General features: G+C 44.3%; 2 protein-coding genes across 6 annotated transcripts in view; one reads left to right on the top strand and one right to left on the bottom strand.

Annotated features, from left to right (window-relative positions):
- Positions 1-8,638: 8,638 nt before the first annotated feature.
- On the top strand, positions 8,639-10,591 carry KLHL34 (kelch like family member 34). The gene has a single exon (XM_032389591.1). It carries the CDS (start codon positions 8,639-8,641, stop codon positions 10,589-10,591), a length of 1,953 nt encoding a protein of 650 aa, XP_032245482.1.
- An 881-nt stretch (positions 10,592-11,472) lies between these two features.
- Positions 11,473-24,967, bottom strand: part of CNKSR2 (connector enhancer of kinase suppressor of Ras 2) — a 277,726-nt gene continuing 264,231 nt past the window's right edge. For 3 of the 5 annotated variants that reach the window (XM_032389505.1, XM_032389507.1, XM_032389506.1), the window contains 2 exons: positions 16,811-17,007; positions 13,959-14,174 (listed from right to left, as the gene is read on the bottom strand). In XM_032389505.1, coding sequence (XP_032245396.1) covers positions 13,959-14,174; positions 16,811-17,007 — 413 coding nt within the window. Of the gene's footprint in view, positions 14,175-16,810; positions 17,008-20,607; positions 24,299-24,967 lie in introns of those variants that run through there. The other 2 variants (XM_032389504.1, XM_032389508.1) reach the window with 2 other exon arrangements.

Genomic DNA, 24,967 nt, shown 5'->3' with positions numbered 1-24,967 from the left:
AAGCAGAGATGCCCAGCCCCAGCGTCAGGCTGTCCTGCCTCCCAGGCCTGCTGTGCCAGCAGACACACGCATCCATGCACACGGCACATCTGCTGTGCTTTGTCCATGTCTGCAAGGGGCTGACGGACGGCCTTTGTGGACGTAGGTGCCACCTCCTTCTGAGAAATTTGCCAGTTATATGGCTTGTGCTGGGTTTCCCAGAGGCAGGGGTTCCTTCTGAGATGAGGACTCCTGTGAAAGTCATTTGTTAGGAGGTATTCCCAGAAAAAAATAGGTAGGGAGGTGAGGTGGGAAGGGAAGGAAGTCAGCAAGCAGGGTCCCACAGAAGGTGGCTTTGGCTCAGTCCCATAGGGCAATCTCTGGAAACAGTGTGGGTCACACTGGAAAGGGAGCTGTGAAGGGTGGCCCTCACGAGATATAAATTTTCGGGTACTTTTGCTTTGGATCAGGTGCACTGGCAAGGTGGACTCCAGGGTCCCGGGGGGGTTTGCCCACAAAGGGACGCAGGTGCTGGCTGCTGGGAGTAAAAGTGACAGGGAGGGCTGTGCGTGGGCGGGGCTCTGACAAGGTCTGCTGTGTCACCTTGGACAAGTTCCCTATCTCCTCCAAGGCTCAGGCAACTCTTCTCATGGCCTGGTGTGTTCTACTTCTACTTGTACACTTTCTTTCAAGGTTCCAAACTGCTAGAAGGTTCTCATTTATTCTGTGGCCAAATTTCTCTTTGTAACTTCTGCTTACTGGTCTGCCCTCTGTAGCCACAAGGCCACCTTTGTCTCTCCTGCCTTTCAGAAAGTTGCTGACAGCAATCTTTTTTTTTTCATTTTGTAAAAGAGATTTTATTTACTTATTTATTTGACAGAGACAGCGAGAGAGGGAACACAAGCAGGGGGAGTGGGAGGGGGAGAAGCAGGCTCCCTGTCGATGCGGGGCTCCATTCCAGGACCCTGGAATCATGACCTGAGCTTAACCAACTGAGCCACCCAGGCGCCCTATGTAAAGTATTTTTTATTTTTTAAATTTTTAAATTTTTATTTTTTATAATTTAATTTAATTTTATTATGTTATGTTAGTCACCATACATTAGTTTTTAAAAAATTTTTTATTGTTATGTTAATCACCATACATTACATCATTAGTTTTTGATGTAGTGGTCCATGATTCATTGTTTTCATATAATACCCAGTGCTCCATGCAATACGTGCTCTCCTTAATAACCATCACCAGGCTAACCCATCCTCCCACCCCCTCCCCTCTAAAACCCTCAGTTTGTTTCTCAGAGTCCATAGTTGCTCATGGTTCGTCTCCCCTTCCGATTCCCCCCCTTCATTTTTCCCTTCCTTCTCCTAATGTCCTCCATGCTATTTCTTATGTTCCACAAATAAGTGAAACCATATGATAATTGACTTTCTCTGCTTGACTTATTTCACTTAGCATAATCTCCTCCAGTCCCATCCATGTTGATGTAAAAGTTGGGTATTCATCCTTTTTGATGGCTGAGTAATACTCCATTGTATATATGGACCACATCTTCTTTATCCATTCGTCTGTTGAAGGGCATCTCGGCTCTTTCCACAGTTTGGCTATTGCAGACACTGCTGCCACGAACATTGGGGTGCATATGGCCCTTCTTTTCACTACATCTGTGTCTTTGTGGTAAATACCCAGGAGTGCAATCGCTGGGTCATATGGTAGCTCTATTTTTAATTTTTTGAGGAACCTCCATGCTGTTTTCCAAAGTGGCTGTACCAGCTTGCATTCCCACCAACAGTGTAAGAGGGTTCCCCTTTCTCCACAACCTCTCCAACATTTGTTGTTTCTTGCCCTGTCCATTTTTGCCATTCTAACTGGTGTAAGGTGGTATCTCAATGTGGTTTTGATTTGAATTTCCCTGATGGCTAATGATGATGAACATTTTTTCATGGGTCTGTTAGCCATTTGTATGTCTTCTTCAGAGAAGTGTCTGTTCATGTCTTCTGCCCATTTTTTGACTTGATTATTTGTTTTTTGGGTGTTGAACCTTGAGAAGTTCTTTATAGATCCTGGATATTAGCCCTTTGTCTATAGTGTCATTTGCAAATATCTTCTCCCATTCTGTGGGTTGCCTCTTTGTTTTGTTGACTGTTTCCTTTGCTGTGCAGAAGCTTTTTATCTCGATGAAGTCCCAAAAGTTCATTTTCCCTTTTGTTTCACTAGCTTTTGGAGATGTATCTTGAGAGAAGTTGCTGTCGCTGATGTTGAAGAGGTTACTGCTTATGTTCTAGGATTTTGATGGATTCCTGTCTCACACTGAGGTCTTTCATCCATTTTGAGTTTATCTTTGTGTATTGTGTTAGAGTGGTCCAGTTTCATTCTTCTGTATATAGCTTCGACAGCAATCATTTAACCACTAGAGGATTCTTTTGTTTTAGCCTAAAATCTTCTCCTCCTTCACCTGCTCCCTATGTGAGAGAAAGAATGTTTCCAGACCCTCCCCTCCTTCTGGCTGGCCTCTTTGGACACTTCCTGATTCATCTGAGAGCCTCTTAAAATGTGGCTCCAGATAGGAAATCAGGGCTTCTGTTTTGACTATTCAATCAAGGGTTTGAGAAACTGTATTGCTTACCAAGTCATCGCATCTCATGCTCCAGTGATCCGCTGTTAATACTATCATCTTGTAGGGGTATGAAAGGGCGAACAGGTCCACAATCTATTTTTGTTAATATGACCAGTCATATGACATGAGGCGGAGGCCACTAATTTTTCCCATCTGGGTCTCTGACCTCTGACCTTTTGGAGCAAGTGGGCTTCCCCACTTCTTTGGAAGATGTTGATATCACACCCAGAACAAGTTGTTACTGAGAGTGGTGATTTCAGGGTGTAGCAGAAATTAACAATGCTCTATTACAGTGGTTCTCATACCTTTGAGTGCTTCATATCACTGGAAGGGCTTAGAGAAGCAGATCGCTGGGCCCAACTCTTGGAGCTTCTGATGCAGTAGGTTTGAGGTGGGGCCGAGAATTTACACTTCTTAACAGGTTCCTAGGTGATACCGCAGGAGGACCACTGAGAACCACTACTCTATTACACTTCCTGTGTACTCAGGCTCTGGTATTATGAGTTTTCAGAAAGCTTTAGTCAAGGGAGGGAAAAGGAGGAAAAACTCATATCTGCTGTGTGTACTTACACCAGGAGCAGTCATATATATATATATATATAATCTAATTTGAACAGTGCTGTGAGTGTAGAGTCATTATCCTCCTTTTAAAAACAATAAAACGGCACTCAAAGAATTCATGTCACTTGCTTAAAGTCACACAGGGCAGATCCAGAAACAAAGCCCAGGTCTGTCTGACCCCAAAGCTGAGTCCTTCCTCACTGCCATGCTGCTTCTTCAACTGTCGGCTGGGCCAGAACACCAAAATCACACGTGATTAAAACACACACACACACACACACACACACACACACACACACACACACACAAGGCCCCTTGAAACTCTTTTGCTTGAACTGCATATCACAAAGATAAAATTCATGTACACAAAAAGTGGTCTTGGAACAGGGTGAAGATAACACAGGAGTTTTTCTCTACTGCATGTCTGTTATTGTTTGTCATCATGTTTTCATAATTAGCTAACTTAAATGTGTCCATTTCTAATGATAGGTTCTCTATGGAGGCTGCCAGAAGCCATGCATTGGAAGGAAGCATACTGGGATTGAAAGGAGCCAGTAATGAGAGATGATAAGGAGTTAACCTGCCAAACACTGTATCTTAAATATCAAATAGGCACATTTTAGGGTTTTGTGGTTTTGAGAAAAGGTTCCCAGTGTTATTCCTATACATGACCGTTTTCTTCCTCAAAAGTGCATTCCAATGGATGAGCCTTGCAAACATGCTAAGTCAAAGAAATGAATCACAAAAGATCAGGTATTGTGTGAGTGCATTTATATGAAATGCCCAGAAACTGCAGAGATAGAAAGTAGATTAGTGCTTGCCTAAGGCGGGGGGCCTGGTGGTACAGAGAAGCCAGTTAAAGGGCACAGGGTTTCTGTATGAGGGGATGAAAATGTCCCCAAATTAGACTCCACTGTTGGCTGCATAACTGTAAATATGCTAAGAACCACTGAACTGTACACTTTAAATTAGTGAGTTGTATGGTATGTGCATCGTATCTCCATAAAGCCGTTACCAAAGATAGCGCATTACATCTGCAAAAAAATGTTGCGTCTATTATACATGGATATTTGCAGTTTTTGATTTTTTTAAACATGTACAATTCTTCTAGAGGGGAGAACTAGGAACTTTAGGTTGAGCTAGACAGGGCCGATTCAGGCAAAGGCGAGCGCCATGGCTGACTAGCGGTGCCACCCTGAGGTCAGGCAGGAGCTTGGAAGACTTCGGCTCCTGGTTCTCTCACAGGAGGTGCAGATGTATGGAAGGGAATGTTGAGAGCAGGTCACAGTCCTGACAAGGGGGGAGGGGTTCGGGCAAATTTCAGGGTCCCACCAGGCATGCCGGATGGTGTAGCTGGGCCTTCGGTAGAAGCCCGGGGCTTCCTGCTGGGGCACGTGGGGCCCCTGGTCCAGATAGGAACAGCAGTGGCACATCTGACTAGATGCTGAGAGCCAAGTGGTGCCAATCTGGGGGAAGGACTTGGGCTGCAGGGTGGCACTGGCCTGCAGTGGGGGCTGGAGGAGGTGGTCTGGGCTTCTCAGAAGAGTCGGGTCCGGGGGGGGTGCCACTCACAGTTACCCATTTGATTCCTAGGGTTGTGAGCTCACAGCCTGACCAGGATGTGTTTTCAACCCCAGCTGGGTGAAGGGAACAAAGAGAACCAGAGAGGAAGAACTAATTGTCCCCGTCGAGTTCCTCTTAATAATCCTTTACTCCTCCCACTGATGGCACCACTAGGTACCATTCCCTAGATCTGTTCAACTCAACATTACTTATGCCAAAGACTGTGATAGGGGCTAGAGGTTAAAAAATCAAGAAATAGTCCTTGCCCTCAAGGAGCTTATAGTCTAAAGGGGGAAGGCCACACAGAGCAGATCATTTTCAACATGATGATCATATCCCATCACATGTGCTCATCCCCACCCATTCAGGTTGGATGGCAGAGACTGCTTCTAGGGGATCCAACTTAAGACACACATCTCTCAAGACAACTAAAAAAGCACACACTGAAATGTTATTTAGCATACTTAATATTGCACAAAAATTAAAATCTTGATCCTTTCCACAAACGTTACTCAAAGGACAAGAATATTCTTGGATGGATTGATAATTACATTTTCTAGACAAAACCTTGGAAACACATTCAATATGAAAATTTCTTCTGTTAGCACAGTTCATTGTATCCTCAACAGCAAAATACATAAAGGTGGCAGGTTGCGCCAGCAACGAACACATGCTTGTTGTGTACTATTGATTTTTTAAAATTTTTTAATTGTTATGTTAATCACCATACATTACATCATTAGTTTTAGATGTAGTGTTCCATGATTCATTGTTTGTGCATAACACCCAGTGCTCCATGCAGAACGTGCCCTCTTTAATACCCATCACCAGGCTAACCCATCCTCCCACTCCCCTCCCCTCTAGAACCCTCAGTTTGTTTTTCAGAGTCCATCATCTCTCATGGTTCATCTCCCCCCTCCAATTCCCCCCCTTCATTCTTCCCCTCCTGCTATCTTCTTCTTTTTTTTTCTTAACATATATTGCATTATTTGTTTCAGAGTGTATCATTGATTTTTGATGTCAAGATGTAAACCCTTCCACAGCATCTTCATTCTCAAGTAAGTGTGACATTTTGGATTCAACCTGAATGCATGATGATGGACAGATCTGACGGGATGTGATCAATTTTGGGGTTAAAAACGTGTTTAAAAAACTGTATTTATACTTTATCACTCTGAAATTTGGTTTAAATAATCTGATGGTGTGTTGTACTATTTTATTTTTATCATACAGGAGGTCACATAATATAGTGGGGAGAGAGCCCTGGATTCCTGTCCAGACTCTGTAACTCAATATCCAAGTCACCCAGACAAATTGTATTCTCTCTGGGGCTCATTTGCCATATTTGTTTGAAAAGAAAAACAAGAAATTGCAGAGGAAAAGGAGAGAGTTTAGCTAAATGATCTACAATATCTCTGCTAGCAAATTTCTAGTAGGTCGAGTAAAGGCCATTTAATTTCACCATTCGGGTCTGTGCACACTGAACCAAACTGGTATTTTATTTTTGAACTAAGAATTTTAGTACTTAAAAAAGAAAAACCAACCAGCACCCCGCCTGAATCCATCTGTAGTTTTAACATTAGGAATTCAAATTGGAGTATTTTTAGCCTCTGGAGTTTAAGCAAGCCCTTAACTTGAGCCTCTGCCTGCATTTTATAATTTGGCTAATTTAAGTCATAAAGCAATTCCATCTTTGACAAGAAAGCAGGATCATTTTACTAATATTTTTATGCACTTTAAGAATTCTAATTGGAGACCTTTTAAGTATGGATGGCATATGAGGCAGAAAGAGATACATTTTTATACTTCCTTGGACTTCTTCTTCTTCTTTTTTTTTAATGAAACACAACCCAACTGTCAGAAATGCAAGTTATTGGGGTGCCTGGGTGGCTCAGTCATTAAGTGTCTGCCTTCGGCTCAGGTCATGATCCCAGGGTCCTGGGATCGAGCCCCACATCGGGCTCCCTGCTCCGTGGGAAGCCTGCTTCTCCCTCTCCCACTCCCCCTGCTTGTGTTCCCTCTCTCGCTGTGTCTCTCTCTGTCAAATAAATAAATAAAATCTTAAAAAAAAAAAAAAAGAAATGCAAGTTATTTCAGATGCCCTCAAAAGGTTCACTTAAAACAGATTGCCAGAGGAGTTGCATTAGAAAATAGAAAAATCAATTCTAGATGAAAGCAAAACACAGAAGCTCCAAATTGGCAAGAAAGAACAGTTATATTAATCATTTAGTTATTTAAGAGCAGGATGGAGGAGATGGAGAAATGCTTTCCTAATGTCTCAAGCTTGGGTGGTTTTAGTCATCATTTCTGTGCTGGGTGCATCTTATAAATAACTTCATGAAAAGGGGCCCTATGAACCTCTAGCCTCTACCAAGCTTTGCGACCTTACTGCCCATTATCCTGTCCCGGCATTGAAGATGTAGCAGGCATTAATTAGATCACAGTCTGAAAAGTCAGGGAGAGAAACTGGAACGAATTATTTTCTTAAAGGAAGTGGTCATTCAAAGGCAGAAAACCCAATCTCCTTGTCCACTTTGCTAAGGGATGGGTTGGGCAGGATCCAAGAACAGGAAGGGAGAACTCGGCTGCGGTCAGGGAGCGGGGGTGGGAGCAAATTCCCCAGCGCAGAACGTGAGACAAGCCAGCCCAGGAGACGCGGGCCGCCTCACGAAGGGCGCAGACTAGGCCCAGCATCTCGAAAGGGCGAGTCCCGGTGAGGGGCATGTTACCAAGCGCCGCTGGCGGGGAGCCCAGATTCCCCCGGGCGTGGTTCCCGCCAGTAGCTCCCCTGCGCGCAGCGGCCTCCTGGGTGTCAGCGCGCAAAGTCGCCGCTTAATCCCCGCCCCCGCCAGATTAATTAGGGCCTTCTCAAAGCAGAAAGTTTCGAGCCAGGGGCTTCTTTCCCAGGCACAAGTGCACCAGGGAGTCGACACTCTTCCGGCCCAGCCGGCCGCCTCTCCCTAGACACCACCAGGTACAGGGTCCCCGGCGACTCGTGCCCCTCCAGTGAGCGCCACCCGCAGCCCTAGCCGAGTTCTCGAGACCCGCTCCCCCCCCCCCCCGGTGACCGGCGGCTCGTCGGGTCACCGGAGTCAGGTCCCAGGCCCGGGCCGCTCCTTCCAGCGCCCCGGCCCTGGGTTCGCGGCCAGCAGCCGGGGCGCGGGGCGGGGCGGGGCGCGCCGGGGAGGCCGCGGCCGCGCGCTATTCCTGTCGCTGTGAGCTACCGGCATGTTATGTACGGCGCCCAATCATGCCTCCGACCCGCCGCGCTGACCTGCGCCCCCCCCTCCTTAATCCCCCAGGCTTTGATTTGATCCTCCGCGCGGAACAAGCTCACCCCCCTCTCCGCCCCATACCCAGTTGTCCCCGGCCCTCGCGGGTGCCCGCAGTGTCCGTCCTCCTCGTCCACCTCCGGGAGGCCAGAGCCCTCGCCCCGCACTCCCGGGACGCCCCGAGCCGGGCCACATCCGCGCATCAGCGCCGTCGGAGATCCAGCACCCCTCAGAATCAGTCCACCCACAGCTCGGCCCTTCCAGGTGATGGTGCGTGGCCACTGCGGCCCCGGGCGCGCAGGTGTGGGCTCCCCAAACTGGGACGGGGAGGGGGCTTTGGGCAACGCGCTGGCAGCCTCGGCAGCAGCCAAAAGCAAACCCTGCTCCCTCCGGAAGACTCCGAACTCCGTGACCTCCGCTACTGGGAGCTTCTGGAAAGCCTACCGGGTTTGCTCCGAGAGGGGTACAGGGGTATCTGCAGGCCTGGATGAAGGAGCCCTGGGCTTTAAGCTGAGTAGGCAAAAATGCGCCCCTGCTAGGGGCTCTGGGGCTCGCGTAGGGGGGGCCCTGGGGCGCTGTGCCCCGAGATGCCTCTGGCCGTGCCCGGTGGGCTCCAGCCCCGGCCGGGCCGCTTCCCGCCCTGGACATCATGAGTTACTTCCTATCTTACTGTAAAGCTCATGGCGGCGCCCTGCTCACTGGCTATCAGGCCCTGCGCGCCGAGGGCTTCCTGTGCGATGTGACGCTGGAGGCCGAGGGCAGCGAGTTCCCGGCGCATAGGTCGCTGCTCGCGTGTTCCAGCGACTACTTCAGGGCCCTGTTCAAGAGCCACACCCGGGAATCCAGGGCCAGCGTGATCCACTTACACGTGCCGTCGGCTGCCGGCCTGCAGCGCTTGCTGGACTTCATTTACACCGCCTGGCTGCCGCTCTCCATGGACACGGTGGAAGACACGCTGGAGGCCGCCAGCTACCTGCAGGTGACCGAGGCACTGGGGCTGTGCGGCCGCTACCTGGAGCGCCAGCTGGCGCCGGAGAACTGCTGCTTCGCCGCCAACGTGGCGGCGCGCTTCGGCCTGGCGCACACGTTGGGCGCCGCGGAGAGCTGCATCGTGCGTCACCTGCGCGAGCTGCTGCTGCGCGGCGCGGGCCCCACGGGGCTGCTGGAGCTGAACCCCACGTCACTCAAGGCTGTGTTGGGTGCCCCCGACGTGGCGCGGGTGCCTGAGGCCTGGCTGCTGGGTCTGGCACTGGCCTGGCTGAGGCAGGAGCCCGAGGCCGAACGCCTGGCCCACTGCGCCTCGCTGCTCGAGCGCGTTCGCTTCGGCCTAGTGCCCGCCGACGTGCTGCGGCGCGTGTACTCGGGCTCTGGCCTCGTCCTGCCCGCCCGGGTCAAGGGCCTCATCATCCAGGCCCTCAACTACCACACGGCGCCCTCCCGCCAGCCGCTCTTGCAGGGCGAGCAGACCAGCGTCCGGAGTCCCCAAACCCGCATCTTGTTGGTAGGGGGGCGCAGGGCACGGGAGGCGGTGACCGAGGAGGTCGTGGTCCCCCGGGCGGTAGCCAGGGGCAGGGGCGCCGCGGCGGAGCCAGAGGAGGAGGAGGAGGACGAGGAAGATGAGCAGTTGGAAGAGGAGGAGGAGGACTGGGAGTTCACCCAGGACGTGGTGGCCTTCGACGTGTACAACCACCGCTGGCACAGTCTCACGCGGCTGCCTGCACCGCTACTGGGGCACAGCGTGTGCACCGCAGGCAATTTCCTGTTCGTCCTGGGCGGGGAAAGTCTCTCTGATGGCGCCTCCTCACCCATGGCAGACGGCGTGCGGGCGGTCACGGCCCAAGTGCACCGTTACGACCCGCGTTTCCACGCTTGGACGGCGGTGCCCGCTATGCGGGAAGCGCGGGCCCATTTCTGGTGCGGCGCCGTGGGCGAGGGGCTCCTGGCTGTCGGGGGTCTGGGCGCGGACGGCCAGGCGCTGGCGTCCGTCGAGATGTATGACCTGCGCCGGGACCGCTGGACGGCGGCCGGGGCACTGCCGCGGGCGCTGCACGGCCACGCGGGGGCCGTCGGGGACCGTGGCGTCGTGTACATCTCTGGGGGTAAGGCGGGAAGAGGCGAGGGCGGCGCGAGCAGCCTCCGGGACGTGTACGCCCTGGGCCCTGGGGAGCGAGCGTGGAGCAAGAGGGCGCCCATGAGCACGGCCCGCTTCGGGCACCATATGGCTGTGCTGCGCGGCGCGGTGTTCGCCTTTCTGGGGCGCTATGAGCCCTTCTCGGAGATCGAACGCTACGACCCCAGCACGGACCAGTGGACTCGGCTGCGGCCGCTACCCTATGACCGCTTCTGCTATGGGCTGGCCGTGGTGGAGGAGACGGCGCTGCTGCTGGGTGGCCTCAAGTGGCGGGACTCCCGGCAGGTGCCTACCCGCAACGTGGTGGGCTATGACCTCGACCTGGACCGCTGGGAGGACATTGGCTGCGCGCTACCCTGGGCCTGGAATGGCCTCCAGTGCGCAGTGTTGCAGCTGGCTGAGGGTGGGGATGAGGAGAGGGAGGGAGGGCTCGGAGAGGCGCCAGATTTAGTGCGGGGCTTAATGGGTTAGTGCAGTCTCCCGACGACAGAGGAGAAAAAGTCGTACTTGAGCAGGCTTACAGAGTAACGCGTGGGTGGGCTTTTCCTAAGAATGGGACTCTGGGAGCGGAGCGGCTTCTGAAGTTTAAGGATGCAAACAAGGGCTTGGTCGAAGAGGAACAATGCCCCCTAAGCTGAGAATGGGAGACAGGAGGGATCAAAACAGGATATTTGACTCGGCTTCAGTGAGCTGGGGATTTCTAGGAAGACTCATGCTGGTCTAGAGATGGACTTTTGAAAAGAAAATACGGCCCTGCTTTCCCTCTTATAGTTAAAGTGTTGCCCTAGGTGCTAAACAGCGATTACTTTTGTGCCGAACAAGCAGGGCCAAAAATGTACCACAAGAAGTTATATATAAAAGCCGGGAAATTGTTAGCTATAAAGGCTGTAATAAATAGTCGGAAAAAGATGGCATTATCTGAATAAATAGTGAAGGGAAAGTGCCTTCATTAAATAGCATGAAGTCCTTGTAAGGAGAACTATGATTTTATGATTCAGAACTATGTTTACAGTTCTGCTCGATGGTTTAATATAAATGTAGAACTGAGAGGGAAAAAATCTCTAGGAAAGCACTTTTTTTTTTTTTTTTTTGACAAAATATCCTAGGTTAAGTTTTTCTGTTCCTCATTCTTACCCCTAGCCGGCTTTTGCCCTGGCTTTAGGCAGTTCATTGGTTTTCAGTTTTATTTCAGCAGTCCTTAGCCATAATAATCAGGTTCTTCTGGTTACGTGGAACATTGAGCAAGACCCAAACTTATTTCTTTCATTTTCTTTAAAAGTTCATTCTGCAGGCATGCTGTCGGTTATAGTTGTTTAAAAAAAACACACACACACAACACATTTTTGGCAGTCCCTCCTCCCCAACTTCCCAAGAATCAACAGAAAGGAAAGAGTGGGTGAAATTCTCAAGTTTGTGTCAGCTAAATGGGAAAGGAGTTTGATTTTGCAGGGTCTCAGAAAAGATCCTTGCACACACACACACACACACACACACACACGGGACAGCTGCTGCTTCTGGCTTGGACCACGGATGGAGTGGCAAAGTTACAACTCGTGACTAGGGAAGGGGGTCAGGGGAGGGCGGCTCTGTGATTGGGTCTCAAAGAAATGTGGTGAGGACTCTGTATGAATAAAGTAGGTGCCTTATAAGGATTCATTAAGAGCTAAATTTATTTCACTTCAGTTTACAGTGCTGCCTCTCTCCTAGATTTGAAACTAATGCAATAAAATGTACAGATAAATATAGTGTTAAAAGGTCTCTTTCATGCTAAGCTAGTCACGAGTCTTTTAAAATTCATTAGTTTAATTTTTACCATTTAAAACAACAGAGCTGACTTTACAAAAGTAAAAGCTGCTTAGTAGCAACACAGCTAGTCTTTCCGTCAACTGCTCGTTCTATACAGGGCACAACCTTGCCACTGTATTCACGACACATCCATCAGGTACAGATATTTTTAAGTGAATGTACACATTTGGTCTAGTAAACATCAACAAGTCTAAACACCTGTAACAAGCACACTTCATTTTAGGACAAGAGGTTTTTTTTTTTGTTTTGTTTCGTTTTGTTTTTTTACATATACAAAATTCCACAAATTTAATGTACGTCAATATCCATGCAGTAAATAAATGTTTTTACAAATAGGTTTTTTTTAAATGATAAAAATATTACACTAGACCCAAAATTCCATACAAACATTAATACGTGATTTCTCATCCATTTTGACTAAATATAGGATTACTGAAAATGTGCTGTAGAAAGGCCACTCTCCTGCACGGTGTGCAAAGTCTGCAAAACGATAGTGATTCGATGTTGGTTTCAAAAGCAACGAGAAAACCCCTGCTGTGGAGTTGTTACTTTCTCCTCTACAGCAGAAATATTCACTGGCATATATCTGAACTCTTAGAGATGAAAGTACATTCACTGAGCTGTACAGGCAACAGTATAAAGCTGATTAGAAGTAGATTTTAGGATATAGAATAGTAAAGGAGGGTCCCTTCCTCCTCCTAAAAAAACCCAAACAAACAGCAAATTGTGATTTGTACGTTATGCAGCCCGACACTAAGAAGCAGCACAGTCATTATCATGCTGTGGTCACTTTCAAAAACGAGATACTTATAAATGGAAAACATATGAAGAGGACTTTTTCACAGACTTCATCCACTCTATAGAAACAATTCATGAAGCTAGGAAAAACCTCTATAAATTCTTTCTCTCATATAATTCAGTGTAATATATCTCTGAATGACCATTATCCTCTTGCTCCTCGGGAGAGAGGCACATTTTTTATTTTTCAACATTGTTGTCTACATTAGAACACACATTGTCCTGTAACTAAAAGTATTTTACTTCCCTGCCTGAAATATAATTATGTAAGTTTAATTAATGGGCTAGGGAGAAAACTGGAAACTAACTGGAAAGGTGATTCGTTTCAGTTTATCCCTTGTTTTTTAGGAGCAGGAGTTTAAAAACATGAGTTTGGGCTGAAATTTTATATATATGTATCTGTTAGCTGCCTTTCTGGGCGAATTAGCTGTGTTTTACAAAATCCACTCTCAAATTCCTCTGTACACAATCAGCATTTCATCACTACAAAAATAAAGGAAGATTTAAACCAAGAAAATAAAGCAGCTCTATCTTCAATTTTGGTCTTAGTTACAAAAACATCTTACAAAGCTTTGCCCTGATACACCATTAAGTGTCCCCACAGATTTGGAATAGTATTTCCATTAACCAGCTTTCACAAGTTAACAGACTTTTAAGACGAATATTAGATACCTGAACTTTTCTTATGTTGATGCTCCTCTATTTTGCTTAACTCTTGTATGCACATCTACATTTCACAAAAATAAAACTACAGCATTAAACTTTGTGCAATGTTTAAGAAAATCCTTAGAACATTTTAATAAATATAAAAAAGGTTTAAATTCTTTCCCACCCACAAGGATGTCTGCACCTGAAAAAATGTGATTTACTTTTGAAGTCTTGTTTATATAAAATTAACTTAGAGGGAGAAAAATGACCTTAGATAGAAAACTGCCTTTTTGTGGTTTTACTACTTGAAGACCACCTGTCTTCAGAGTTGTTTGTAAAAGTTAATTTTAAGTCATTGAAGACAGTTGATTTTGCACATGGTAAACATAAGCTGAGCACTAATTGCATATAAAATATACAAATGCTCATTAAAGACAGTGGTATCATGACCATATATGGTTTGTTTCATATAGTTTGGTAACATTAAAGTATAGCTTGTCCAGTGTCCCACACACTGATATAAAACTACCTCATATACTTGTTCAAAGTACCAGAAGGTACCAGATGGCCAGAGGGCAGAATACACTTACACATGTGTTTCAATGTACGAGTGAGTGTGTGTGAGAGAGGAAGTGATTGCATCTACTTCAGAAGAAATACTTAATGGGTCATTGGAGGTGGTGTTTTGACAGATATCCAAGAAAAGATCCAGGTACATCTGCTTCCATTGTTGGAATTCTTTAGATGTCAAGTCTGGATTGTCTAGGACTTTATCAATAATGGCTACTTCCCCTTCTCTGGCCTGAAAAGCAAAAAGAATTCAACAGTTAAGTTGGAAGAGACTTTTTTCACATTTAAAATAAAAAGTTAATATGCAAATCTTAAGAAGCCCATAACAAACGGCTCCGGTATGCTATGCTCAAACCCAGCTATTTAGATTCAAATCTTAGTGTACTGTTTTCTACACCCAAGGTACGCCTGTATTGTCCACTCTGTGTGGATCATTTCTCTGGGCCAGTCTTGTTTCCCATCTCTGTCTATGGAAACGTTCCTCATTCTTTAAGATCCAGTTCAAAGGCCTACCATTTCTTAAAGATTTCCATCAACAATCGAAAAAAAAAAATGTTTTCTCCCTTATTTATGTCGTCCTAACTCTTTATTCCTGCCACTGAGTGGACTTACTACATACTCTGTCTTGAGTTACTTTTGCACAGTCCTATCTTTCCTGCTAGACGGTTAGCTCCTCATACTTGCACGAGAGAGAGCACGGCCCACAAATATATAATTCTTGCTGGAGGAATGCCACGGCTCCCTTCCTGCAGCACTGGGGGTCTGCAATGCAAAGGAGCCCTCCCTTCTCTGCTGGAGGCCGGCTCTCAGCTGAAGAATGAGCTTCATTATGGGAGAACTCAACACAGCACAGATGTCTCCTGTGGGAGAATTGAGTCTTCCAGGTGGGAGGAGGGGGATGGAAGATGAGGGGGTAAGACAGTCTGAGAAGCTAAGGCCTGTCTTTTATGGGCTCAAAGATGGGGCAGGGAAGTCTAGGGAATGTTCTGCAGGAAGTAGGAAGGGAGAGCTGGGTGGGAAAGACAGCAAGGTGCCTAAGCAATTGATCTGGTCCTTGGGGCCAGATGGGGACAGCGGGGCTGGGGCCAAGGATGTTGGGAGTCGCCCTGTGCTCGGTGAGCAGCCTGTTACAATTCCAGGGAGTACACACATCCAGGGTTGCTTGGGCAGTTATCCTTCCCCAATGGGAGATTCCCATCCTCTGTTAATTTCTCACACTAAAAAGAATAGGGCTCTGTAGTTCGGTTTTATCAACGAGGGGCATTTCTTTACAGTGACTTTTCATCATCTTTGCCCCAGAGAGTGGAGCGCAGCCTCACACCCCCGGTGATTCACAATACTCAGTGAACTGAACACTGGCAGGAGCTCAAATTGTTTGCTACTGGAAGTAAATGCTTTTGGGAATCTAGAGCATAAAAGACAGGTGTGAGGGGCTGAGAGAACAAGACAGAAGCAGGTCTTTAAAAATATGTGAGCCTGACCAGCTTCAAAATGCCTGTTTTCACAACCTGACAGTTTGGATCTGAATGGAGTGGGGTGCTCTGTAAGGTGGGAACGTGAGGTCATCTTTGGAGTAGGGCTGGTCAGCAGAAACATTCTTCTTCTTCTTTCTTTTAAAGATTTTATTTATTTATGAGAGAGAGAGAACGAGGGGTGGGAGCAGAGGGAGAGGGACAAGCAGACTCTGGGCTGAGTGCAGAGCCTGACACGGGGCTCGATTTCAGGACCCTGCGATCATGCCCTGAGCCGAAATCAAGAGTCGGATGCTTAACTGACTGAGCCACCCAGATGCCCCTAGCAGAATTATTCTTATGAATATTAGAGCTCTTTTTAAGATTCTGGCCTTAGTTACCAAAAGACCATTAAGTCGTCCCATGGATTTGCAATAGTGCTTGCATGAATGCCAACCGAAAGCTAATTGACTCTGAAAACTTGGCTGCTTGCTACTGGAAACTTTTTTAAATCATGCATTTTCTGTTTTATCTCTTTGGTACTCATCAATGCTTCAAAATCACCAAACCTCAGCAGCACACTATGGATCTGAAATATTTCCCAAAGGAGCCCTTTGACCTTCTGGTTCCTGAAATTACTGCACCACATACTCTGTACGGTAGTTCTTTTCTGTTTTTGATTTTTCAAGGGTGGAAGGCCCGCTTAGGGAGAATTTGTATAACAGGCCCTCTCCCCTCAGACACACACAGTGAGGAGGCTCTGTGGTCTGCCTCCCTCTTCAACTTTCTGCCTCTCTGCGCCCCTCTCTTCACCACCTCCTCCCCAGACCAAGGGTGGCATAATAAGGAGACTGGAGGTAATGTAAGCCCTTATGGAAATGTAGAATAAGAAAGTAACATGTGAGTTGGGACCTGATAGCGTAAACAGAACAATTATAACATTTGTACACGGAACATGAATCACTGTGGCTTCACTCCAAATGTGCTGCAGGAGATATTCACGAAATATCTCAAAGCCTTTTAGGACCCACTACTGCATTCTGCATGCATGCTGTGTTCTTTTAATAACTATATTAATAACTACATGGCATATTTATCTTAGGAAAATGAAAGACCGAGGAATAACACCAGCCCCACATTTTTGAAAATAATTTCAATTACATCCTGTTTTCACCTAGAACTAGGTCATATAACATTTAGCCAACGCTTTGAGATGGTAATGAAAAGTTAAGGTTATTTCCTCTTTACCAATGCACTTACGATGCTATAGGAACAGCTCAGCTTCAGGTTCTTCCTGTTTACCTGCCCTCCCCTCCACCTCCCCATTTTGTATTTCTTCATTTAGAGTATCTGGTAATCCACTGAGCTCAAGAATGAATCTCTTGAAAGGAATTTCTCCTTCCATTTTGTATCTTACCTTTAAAGTGCTTTTGAGAATTCTCAGCCTGTGTAGTTTGTCATTCATCACAGGGTCATTACATCTCTTTATAAATGATAGCTTGTATTCCATCTTGGTTGAAATGCGGTGTTCTCCCAGCGGTGACAGACTGGCTTGCTCCAATGCCCTGTATAAATCTTGCAATGAATCTCCTAACTTTTCTTCCCTACTTTCACCTGCAATGTCCAAAAAAAAAAAAAAAAAAAAAAAAAAAGAGAGAGAGAAATGAATCCAGTGTAATGGACAGTTCATGGACACTCCAAAAATCTACTAAAAAAAAAAAAATCCAAACCATCTGAAAAACAGGATAATGAATGATTGGGAAAACACTATATTACATCAAAAAACCCCCACAGCTGCTAGTTATATTAGGTAAGATTTTTTAGAATGGTCAAATAATAAGATGTTTAATTAACAGAATATTCTCTTAATAGCAAATCGCCGTACATATCTTGAGTCCATTAAATTCAAAGATAGAATACAAAAGGTACACAACACAGAAACAATCCTGCACATAATATTTTAACACATTAATGAATACCCTTTATCATTATACTGAGAAGCATAGAAGTGCTGATTAATAGAGCTCTCTTGGTTTAGCAATACTGAATGAACTGATTTTTACATTGTTCCAGACTGCATAAGATGGAATGACATTCACTGGAGTATATCTGATTATAAAAATCTTCCAATAATGTACCAGAGAGGATTATTAGGTTTCATGTGACTGCCATAGTAATGCCTGCCACATTGTAAATCTAGTAAATGATCATAAATTATCATTAATAATAATGCTTTCATTAAAATGAAATATGAGAATGTTTATATGCAAATGTAAGGAAAAATCTGGCACATACTAGCAGAAGCTACTTAGCATTTGTAAGATCTGGGAAGGAAATACTCCAATTAAATGTTTTTGAGAAAAAAAATTAGAGACTGGTTCAGTTAAGGATCTTAGATCTATTTGAATAAATCAAACTCCCATCTTGTTCTTTAATAGTCTGACTACTGATGTCATATCTTTCTCAATAATGATAAACAAAGATAAACTCGGATTTTGCTTTGAGTGGTAGATAGGATTAGGGCTATCTCAAGTTTCCTTTAATAGAGAGCCAAACAGTACTATTTGAGGAATACTAATTATATTGGCTCAAGGAGTAAACATGGAATGTTGTTCATTCCACCATGGTCCATGTGAATATTTCAGGCTTTCTGACATAGCTAAAAAAAAAAAAAAAAAAGACTCCCTAATTGCTAGTTGCTAATAACGGCAGTTAACATTTATATGTGCCAGGCAGAAGGGTAAATGATTAACATTCATGGTCTCTCTTAATTCTCACAATACTGAGAGGAGATCTATTTGATTTTCATTTTATAGCAGGGAAGCACCTTGCTCAAGGACATACTTAGAAAGTGTAAGTGGTGGAGCCAGAATTGCAGCTGGGCAGTCTGGCTCCAGAATCCACGATTTTAACAAGAATCCCATACTGCCAATTTTGTCAGTGGTCATTTGAACTGTGTACGTAACAGTAGGCGTGGACGAATTTGTGAGAATTCCTTCAAGAGCAGCATTCTAAAAAACTGCGAGTGTCACTAAAACGGCCCCCAAAGCCCATAAACACAGTACCTTAACTTGAAAGGATCACCTTTAGCAGTAAAAAGTAGCTGCATTCTCAGTTTCATATTCAATTTTTGGCACTGCTGCAGAGGTTAGCAACTAATGGTCGGTAGGGTTATTGAGTCCTTCCATTAGGAAGTTCCTTGTTATCATCAGCACACGCTATCATTAATCCCTCTCTAATGAATTTTTAACTTCCTAATCAGATGCCTAAGTTAGAACTATAAACATACAAAAATCCCTTTGAAACAACAGCTTTTTAATTCTCTGTTGGCTCATCCTTGGATGTCGGCAACACCTAGAGGATTTTGAGGGACGGGTGAATGGAGGACTGTGAAAAGGAGGAACTGCTTTGGGGGTTAAGAGCAAGATCGAAATAAGATAGGGAATTTTGACTGAGGATGGTTTGAAGCCAGGAAGGCACAAAATCATAAGGTCATTGAGAGTAACTAAAGGGGAGTTGTAAAAACAAGGATACGTTGGAAGAGCATAATTCCATTTCATACATCATAGGCCAAGAAAAGACCCTGAGGAATTATTTGGTAGTCATCATTCTTTGTGCCTCAGGGCAAGACTGCCTCTAAAGCCAGATGTAATTTCATAGAGCTGGGGGGAGGGCGGCGGTGGGTGGGAGGGAGGCCTAACTGATGTGTATTACCGTGGTTACTGTATCAGGTGGCCTAATGGATTAGTAGCTTTTCAGTTTTTGAAAGAATGTGAAGAAAAAAAAGGGATTCAGAATGTAGTTTGAGGATTTAAGGGAGGCAGAAATATTTTTATATTTTATATAGTAAATTTTTATTTTAAGATAACTACCTAATACTGTAGGGAGTATATATTTTGTTTAAAAACATTCTTGCGCAGTTTTCTTTCTCCCCAGTTCTTAAAGTTTGTGGAATCCTGGGCCAGGGGATTGGCTTTTTTGTAAAATTTCAATGTGGTCCTACTTTAAGAAGGATAAGTAAAGACTTAATATTAAAAACTGACACACACAGCTATTAAATAAATACAAATGGAAACTTTTTTCCCCCTCCTTGCCGTTAAAGGACAACATAATTCTGCGAAGACTCTGGTTTGACAGCTTTTAAGAAGAATTCAGTATAGATTTATCTCTGGGCAGCACATCTGAACAAGGAATCACAATGGGACGGAACACAGAAACATTTCCAAGCATATTAATGGAATAGTGCGGCTCCTACTAGAGGTAAGTAAGGCTCCCTTCCCCCCAATCCATACACATCATACACATATGCAACACCACAGGACACAGTAGTGGGATGAGAAAGGATGAGGGATTGAGATGCCAGGCTACCACAAAATGCCACCAATTACTTAACATTTTAAGACTGGACAAGGAGTCCTTTTATTTCTAAAGGACGGGGGTGAGGAGCAAAGTGACATTATAAATCTGATTCACTGTGCTCAACAGTCAAAACAACACAGAACTCAACATTCAAGACAAAAACAGACCTTTATTTTCTTTTATAATTTTCAATTGGTTTCCTTGATTTTTTTTCTCAGAAGAATACCAATTAAGTCAACTGGGGCTACTGTTGCAACTGAGAATATGAAAGCACCTTTATTTTCTTCTCTTTTTGCCCTCTTCTTCTTCTTCTTCCTCTCACTTCTCTTCTGGTTTCTCTTTTTTAAACTTCGGCTTTTCTTCCTCTAGGCGAGGCTTGCTTTGGAAGATGAGGCAAGCAGTTTTTGAGTTCGGCTTCCCAATTGACTTTCCTTCAATGTACCAGTTCAGCCATTTGGAGCACTGGCAATTTGCAATTTGAAAGAACGTTTTCTGAAAGTTGGCAAAGTGTAGAAGACCACATGCGAACCACAGGACGTATATAGGAACCTTCTGCAATTCCTAATGAGGAAGTGTATCGCTGCTACAATGAAATTTTAATTTGTATCCAGTTTACTCAGGAATTCTGGGTCTGTGGAGGAAGAAATTCCCTCCCAAATTTTATTTACGTTCACAATGTGTATATTAGTCCTGTATCAGATGACATACTCTTCCAATTTTATTAAAGCAAAGTGAACATACAAAGTTGTCTTTCCGATATAAAATTTCATTGGCTGATAATCTGAGGATCACAGTGAAGTTACTGATGGATCAACTTGTATTCTGCGTTGCGGGGTGGGGGGGGGGGTCATTTCTGGCTGTGTCCTACTTGGCAGGGGTGAAAGAAGACCCTCTATTGTCTCATTTCTACTCTAACTACACTATGGAATATGGTGACTCTAGGAATGTGGTATCACAACGATTCACTGTCCGGTTGTTTCAGGTTGCACATGACTTCCGGGTGGTGATAAAAAACAAAGCTCAAGGGAAAACATTAGCTAACGCAAAATAATACGTAGTTTGTTGAAACTTTCTGGCAAATGGCTTATTAGCAGATGATAATGCCTCTCTCAGATACTAAAAGGTCTTTGGTTGACGTATTTCCCTACATTCATGCTCAGTGGTTTCCAAACTTTTTTGATTGTTCCTCTCTACCAGTTAAAACACTTCCAGTGTTGATAACTTACATACATGTATTATTGTCTGTTAATAGATATGCATGTTATAAAACACACAGAAAATAAATTCGAAAGGACGAGTTATAAAACCTGAGGAGAAATTTCAATGTTTTTTCCTCCTGTACCTAATGGCCCCATATGTACCGAGACCGAGACTGTGACTCTCCCTGGGCAGAGTACACCTCCCTCTCATTTGCATTTCCCACTCTTCTCCCAGGCACGGTGCCTTTTGCACCCAACGTTTCGAGTGAGTGATGGTTTCCTCTACTTTATACATGAAGTACTCCAAAGAGGGCTCCCTATTCTGTGACTGTGTAATTGTTATAACAGTTTATTGTGTGATTTCGTTCAGGTTTCTTTGGCGAACATGAAGGAGAGCAGAATACGAATTTGGAGACCTAAAACTTCCTTCTGGTGCCCTCCCTGTCTCCCTGCCCCTGCAATGACAATGTTGAAGGAGAGGAGCACATGAAAACCAAACAGAACGCGATGCATATACCAACGGGGGGCTCTTGAAGAAGCAAGCCAACAACGGATAACCGTTTCTAGGGACATGTTTTGGAAGGGAACTGTGCTCTTTTTAAAATTGGACAATGATGTCCTCGTGGAAACAGTTGTTCCTTCCACAACACAGCTGGGTCACGAGCACAGCAGGCTGGGAAAAGCTAAGTCACAAGTGGGAGAGAAGGCTGGACTTAGTAGCATTAGTCACCGGTCAGATGTGAGAGGCATCTGTTCTCGCGCAGCCGCAGAGTGCTCGGAGGCTCCCAGGCTGAGGGCGTCACGTCAGTGGAGCGCTGTTCTTGTCAGGAAGGGCAATTAACATTTGCATTGAGACACGGGACTGGTTTCCGTGAATACTAATTTGCTAGCACGCCATAACAAACAACTTATTTATATGTAAGGTGCCAATTAAACTTTTAATGGGTTCAATGTAGACAGGTTTAATGTTTCTCGGTTTTATGCTAAAGATGATTATGCATTCAGGAGTTTACCCTCTAATTTGAATTGTCTTCTAATTAAATATTAGATCTCTTAATTCATGCTTTTATATAAGCCAGTAGCTATGCCTAGCATTGTAGAACTGGAGGGAGGGCAGTTTGTTATAGCAGAAAAAAAAGAAGCAGAAGATTTTAAGAGCTGGCTTTTACTCCTTGCTCTGTACTCAACCACCCTTTTCATAATTAAAAGTAATTTACATCTTTGAGGCAAAAAATGATGAAAAAATGATTTCAAGTGAGAAAACACCTTTTTTTTTTAAAAGAACAGCTGGAGTGAATCCTTTTTAAAGAACAGCATGTGAAGCCCATCCCTGTTAAGAATGACCTTGTGCTTCATAAAAATTAAGTATAGCCCACATTAGTGTCAGTCAATCCCTTCTGCACAACAGGAAAGCTTACTTCCAAGAAGATGTGACAAAAGAGGCAGAACTGAAGTTTATTCTACACTTCACTCTCTGAGCATGTAATTTCTGCCAAATTGTGTGGTTTAATGCCATAAATAGGACAGTGGTTGAATTTTCAGGGCACTACAGCAGTTTTGATGATGAATAGTTCAGATGGCAAAGTCTTGGTGTCCTTGGCATTGATTTATTGATCCACAGGGAAGGTTCTTTGAAGGACAATCACAGACATAAATGACAGATTCTAGATTTGCCCATAGAATTCAGAAAATTTAACTAGTAGAGACATGGAGGTCAAAGTACCTGGCTCTCAGGCAGGAATTCATAAAGAGGATGGTTTAAAACCAAAGCGAAGACACGATTATATTCAAAAATTAATGTGGAGTCACCATATGCCTCAACGAGAAAAAATGAAAATTCTTCTTATCGTAACATTTTACTATGACTTAAACAGAGAATGACCCAAGATAACCTCACTAATATTAAATGCCAAAAAAAGCTTTTTGATGGATTTCTAAAAACCACAACCATCATTTTCATATATACTTAAAAAACACACTAAAATGGTTAGAGCACAGAGGCAATTGTAAGGCAGATCAATGTGATTTTTATTCACAACACAAATTCCATTTGTGAGAAAGAAGCAGAGATTACTTCTCTTTGGAAAGATATTTACTATCAAGCATACTTAGCAAATTATTTAGCTATCTAAAAAGATTTGATACCAACTGGTCATATTTTTATTTTTAAGTAATTTATATTTTTACAGGTATTCACATTATGCAGTACCACACACTGCGGCGACAGGAAGGAGAGAAAACATTTCCAAATACAATGTTAAATTATCTGTTCATTGCACAGTATGAAATATCCATTGATTAGCATTGAAATTATTACAGAGTGTCTTAATCCAACTAAATTAAGGAAAGTTCACATCCACTACAGAAGAAAAATAAGCAATATTGAGCCATAGGGGACCCAGTTACATAGTATTAAATAATATCTGAAGCTAGTTTGAAAGACATCCAGACAAAATACTTTTTCAAAAGTGAGAACCACAGCCTATAGATTCGGAAAATTTTACAGAAAAAGAATAGCTCATGCCTGTCCTATGAGGCAACACCATTTGTATACAAGTGCCAAGAAATAAGGAGAAAGTTAGGATTTTAGCTGAGGAATCTAATAAAGCCTGGCATGAGGAATTTTCTTCATTAGTGCCACCGAAAGCAGTCTCTGTGTTGCACCTGAATACACTTGATAATAGAATAAACATAGTAAATTTCAGAGCAGGGTGTGTATACCTTGCCTTAATAGATTACACTTAGTTTAGTACAATACAGCACGTCAAGTTTGAAAAATGCAAAATACACTTAATACACAGAATTTGCTTCCTCTGCTTTGCCTTAAAGAGGCCACCAAAGAGTCCATTAAATAGCCAGGGTTTTCTAGTTATTGGAGCTGATCCCTCTCCTTTCCTGGTGTCAGGAGAACACAACTGAGGTGTCACCACACACAGCCCTTCCCCAGTCAGTACCCTTCCCCTTCCGTTCTCCCACAGAAACGGCAGTTTTCTGTCACTGTGCTCCATCTTGATGGGCTTTGATCTTATGCTAGTCCCAGTGTAGGAAGCTTGCATTCTTCTTAAGAGTGGCCTGCCCCTCTTAATATCCCTTTAGGGAGGCCCCCAATCCAAAACACTTGATGATCTAAGCTTTTTAAAAGTCAGTTTTCTGTTATAAACAGCAAGGACGAGGCCATTTTAGTTGCTTGCAAGAGGTTGATGTTGAGTCTGCGCCGTGCCGACTCTCTCCGATCTAAATTCTCTAAACATTAGCTTATCAATCTGTGAGTCCAATGGGTTGAGTGCCAACAGAAGTGGATCCGATTTGGCATGGAGAGGTTCTACCAACTCTCGCAGTGTATTAGCCTAATATGATAAAGCAGTGATACAATATGATGAAAGACCTGCGAGTGCCATTATTTCCAAAGCACATTAGTATTTGTATTCGAAATACCATCATGCAATACCCATGAAGAGAAAAGAGAAAAAAAATGGCTAGAATTGCATATGGTTTTAATACCATCATGTCTTTCTGTTGGCATGCAAGTCTACTTGGCCATAAACGGGACAGTTTTTGTTTTATGCTTCGTCATTTGGAAATGCCAACCTTATGTATACAAAATAATACACAGCACAGATACATCTTTTCCCACTTCTCTACTTGCATATGCACGTCTGTAATTCTAATCAGAGAAGTTTATGGTAAAAGTATTCTCCATACACATGTAAAATGATCAGTCTTTCAAGAAAATGAAACTATATTTCTATAGGAGATCTTTCCTCGAATTCACCCAATCAAGAAGCATGAGGAAAAATTTCCTGGTCTGCCTTCTACCTAACTGCCCTGATCCATATGCTACCATGTGTTGATCAGTGAGACAGAAGAGCCCAGCTAGTCTGGCTCTGATGAGGAGGCCGCTGACCAATACAAAGTGGAGAGAAATGAAAAGCCCTCACAGGGTAAACATGATGAAATGGTGACTTTACACCTGAGTGTAAGCCATATGGCAAGGAATTAAGAAACAAGAGGCCAAA

Source organism: Phoca vitulina, unplaced genomic scaffold (genome assembly GCF_004348235.1).
Source record: "Phoca vitulina isolate PV1807 unplaced genomic scaffold, GSC_HSeal_1.0 scaffold55, whole genome shotgun sequence".
Taxonomy (NCBI): Eukaryota; Metazoa; Chordata; class Mammalia; order Carnivora; family Phocidae; genus Phoca; species Phoca vitulina.
This window is presented reverse-complemented; position numbering and strand designations above follow the sequence as displayed.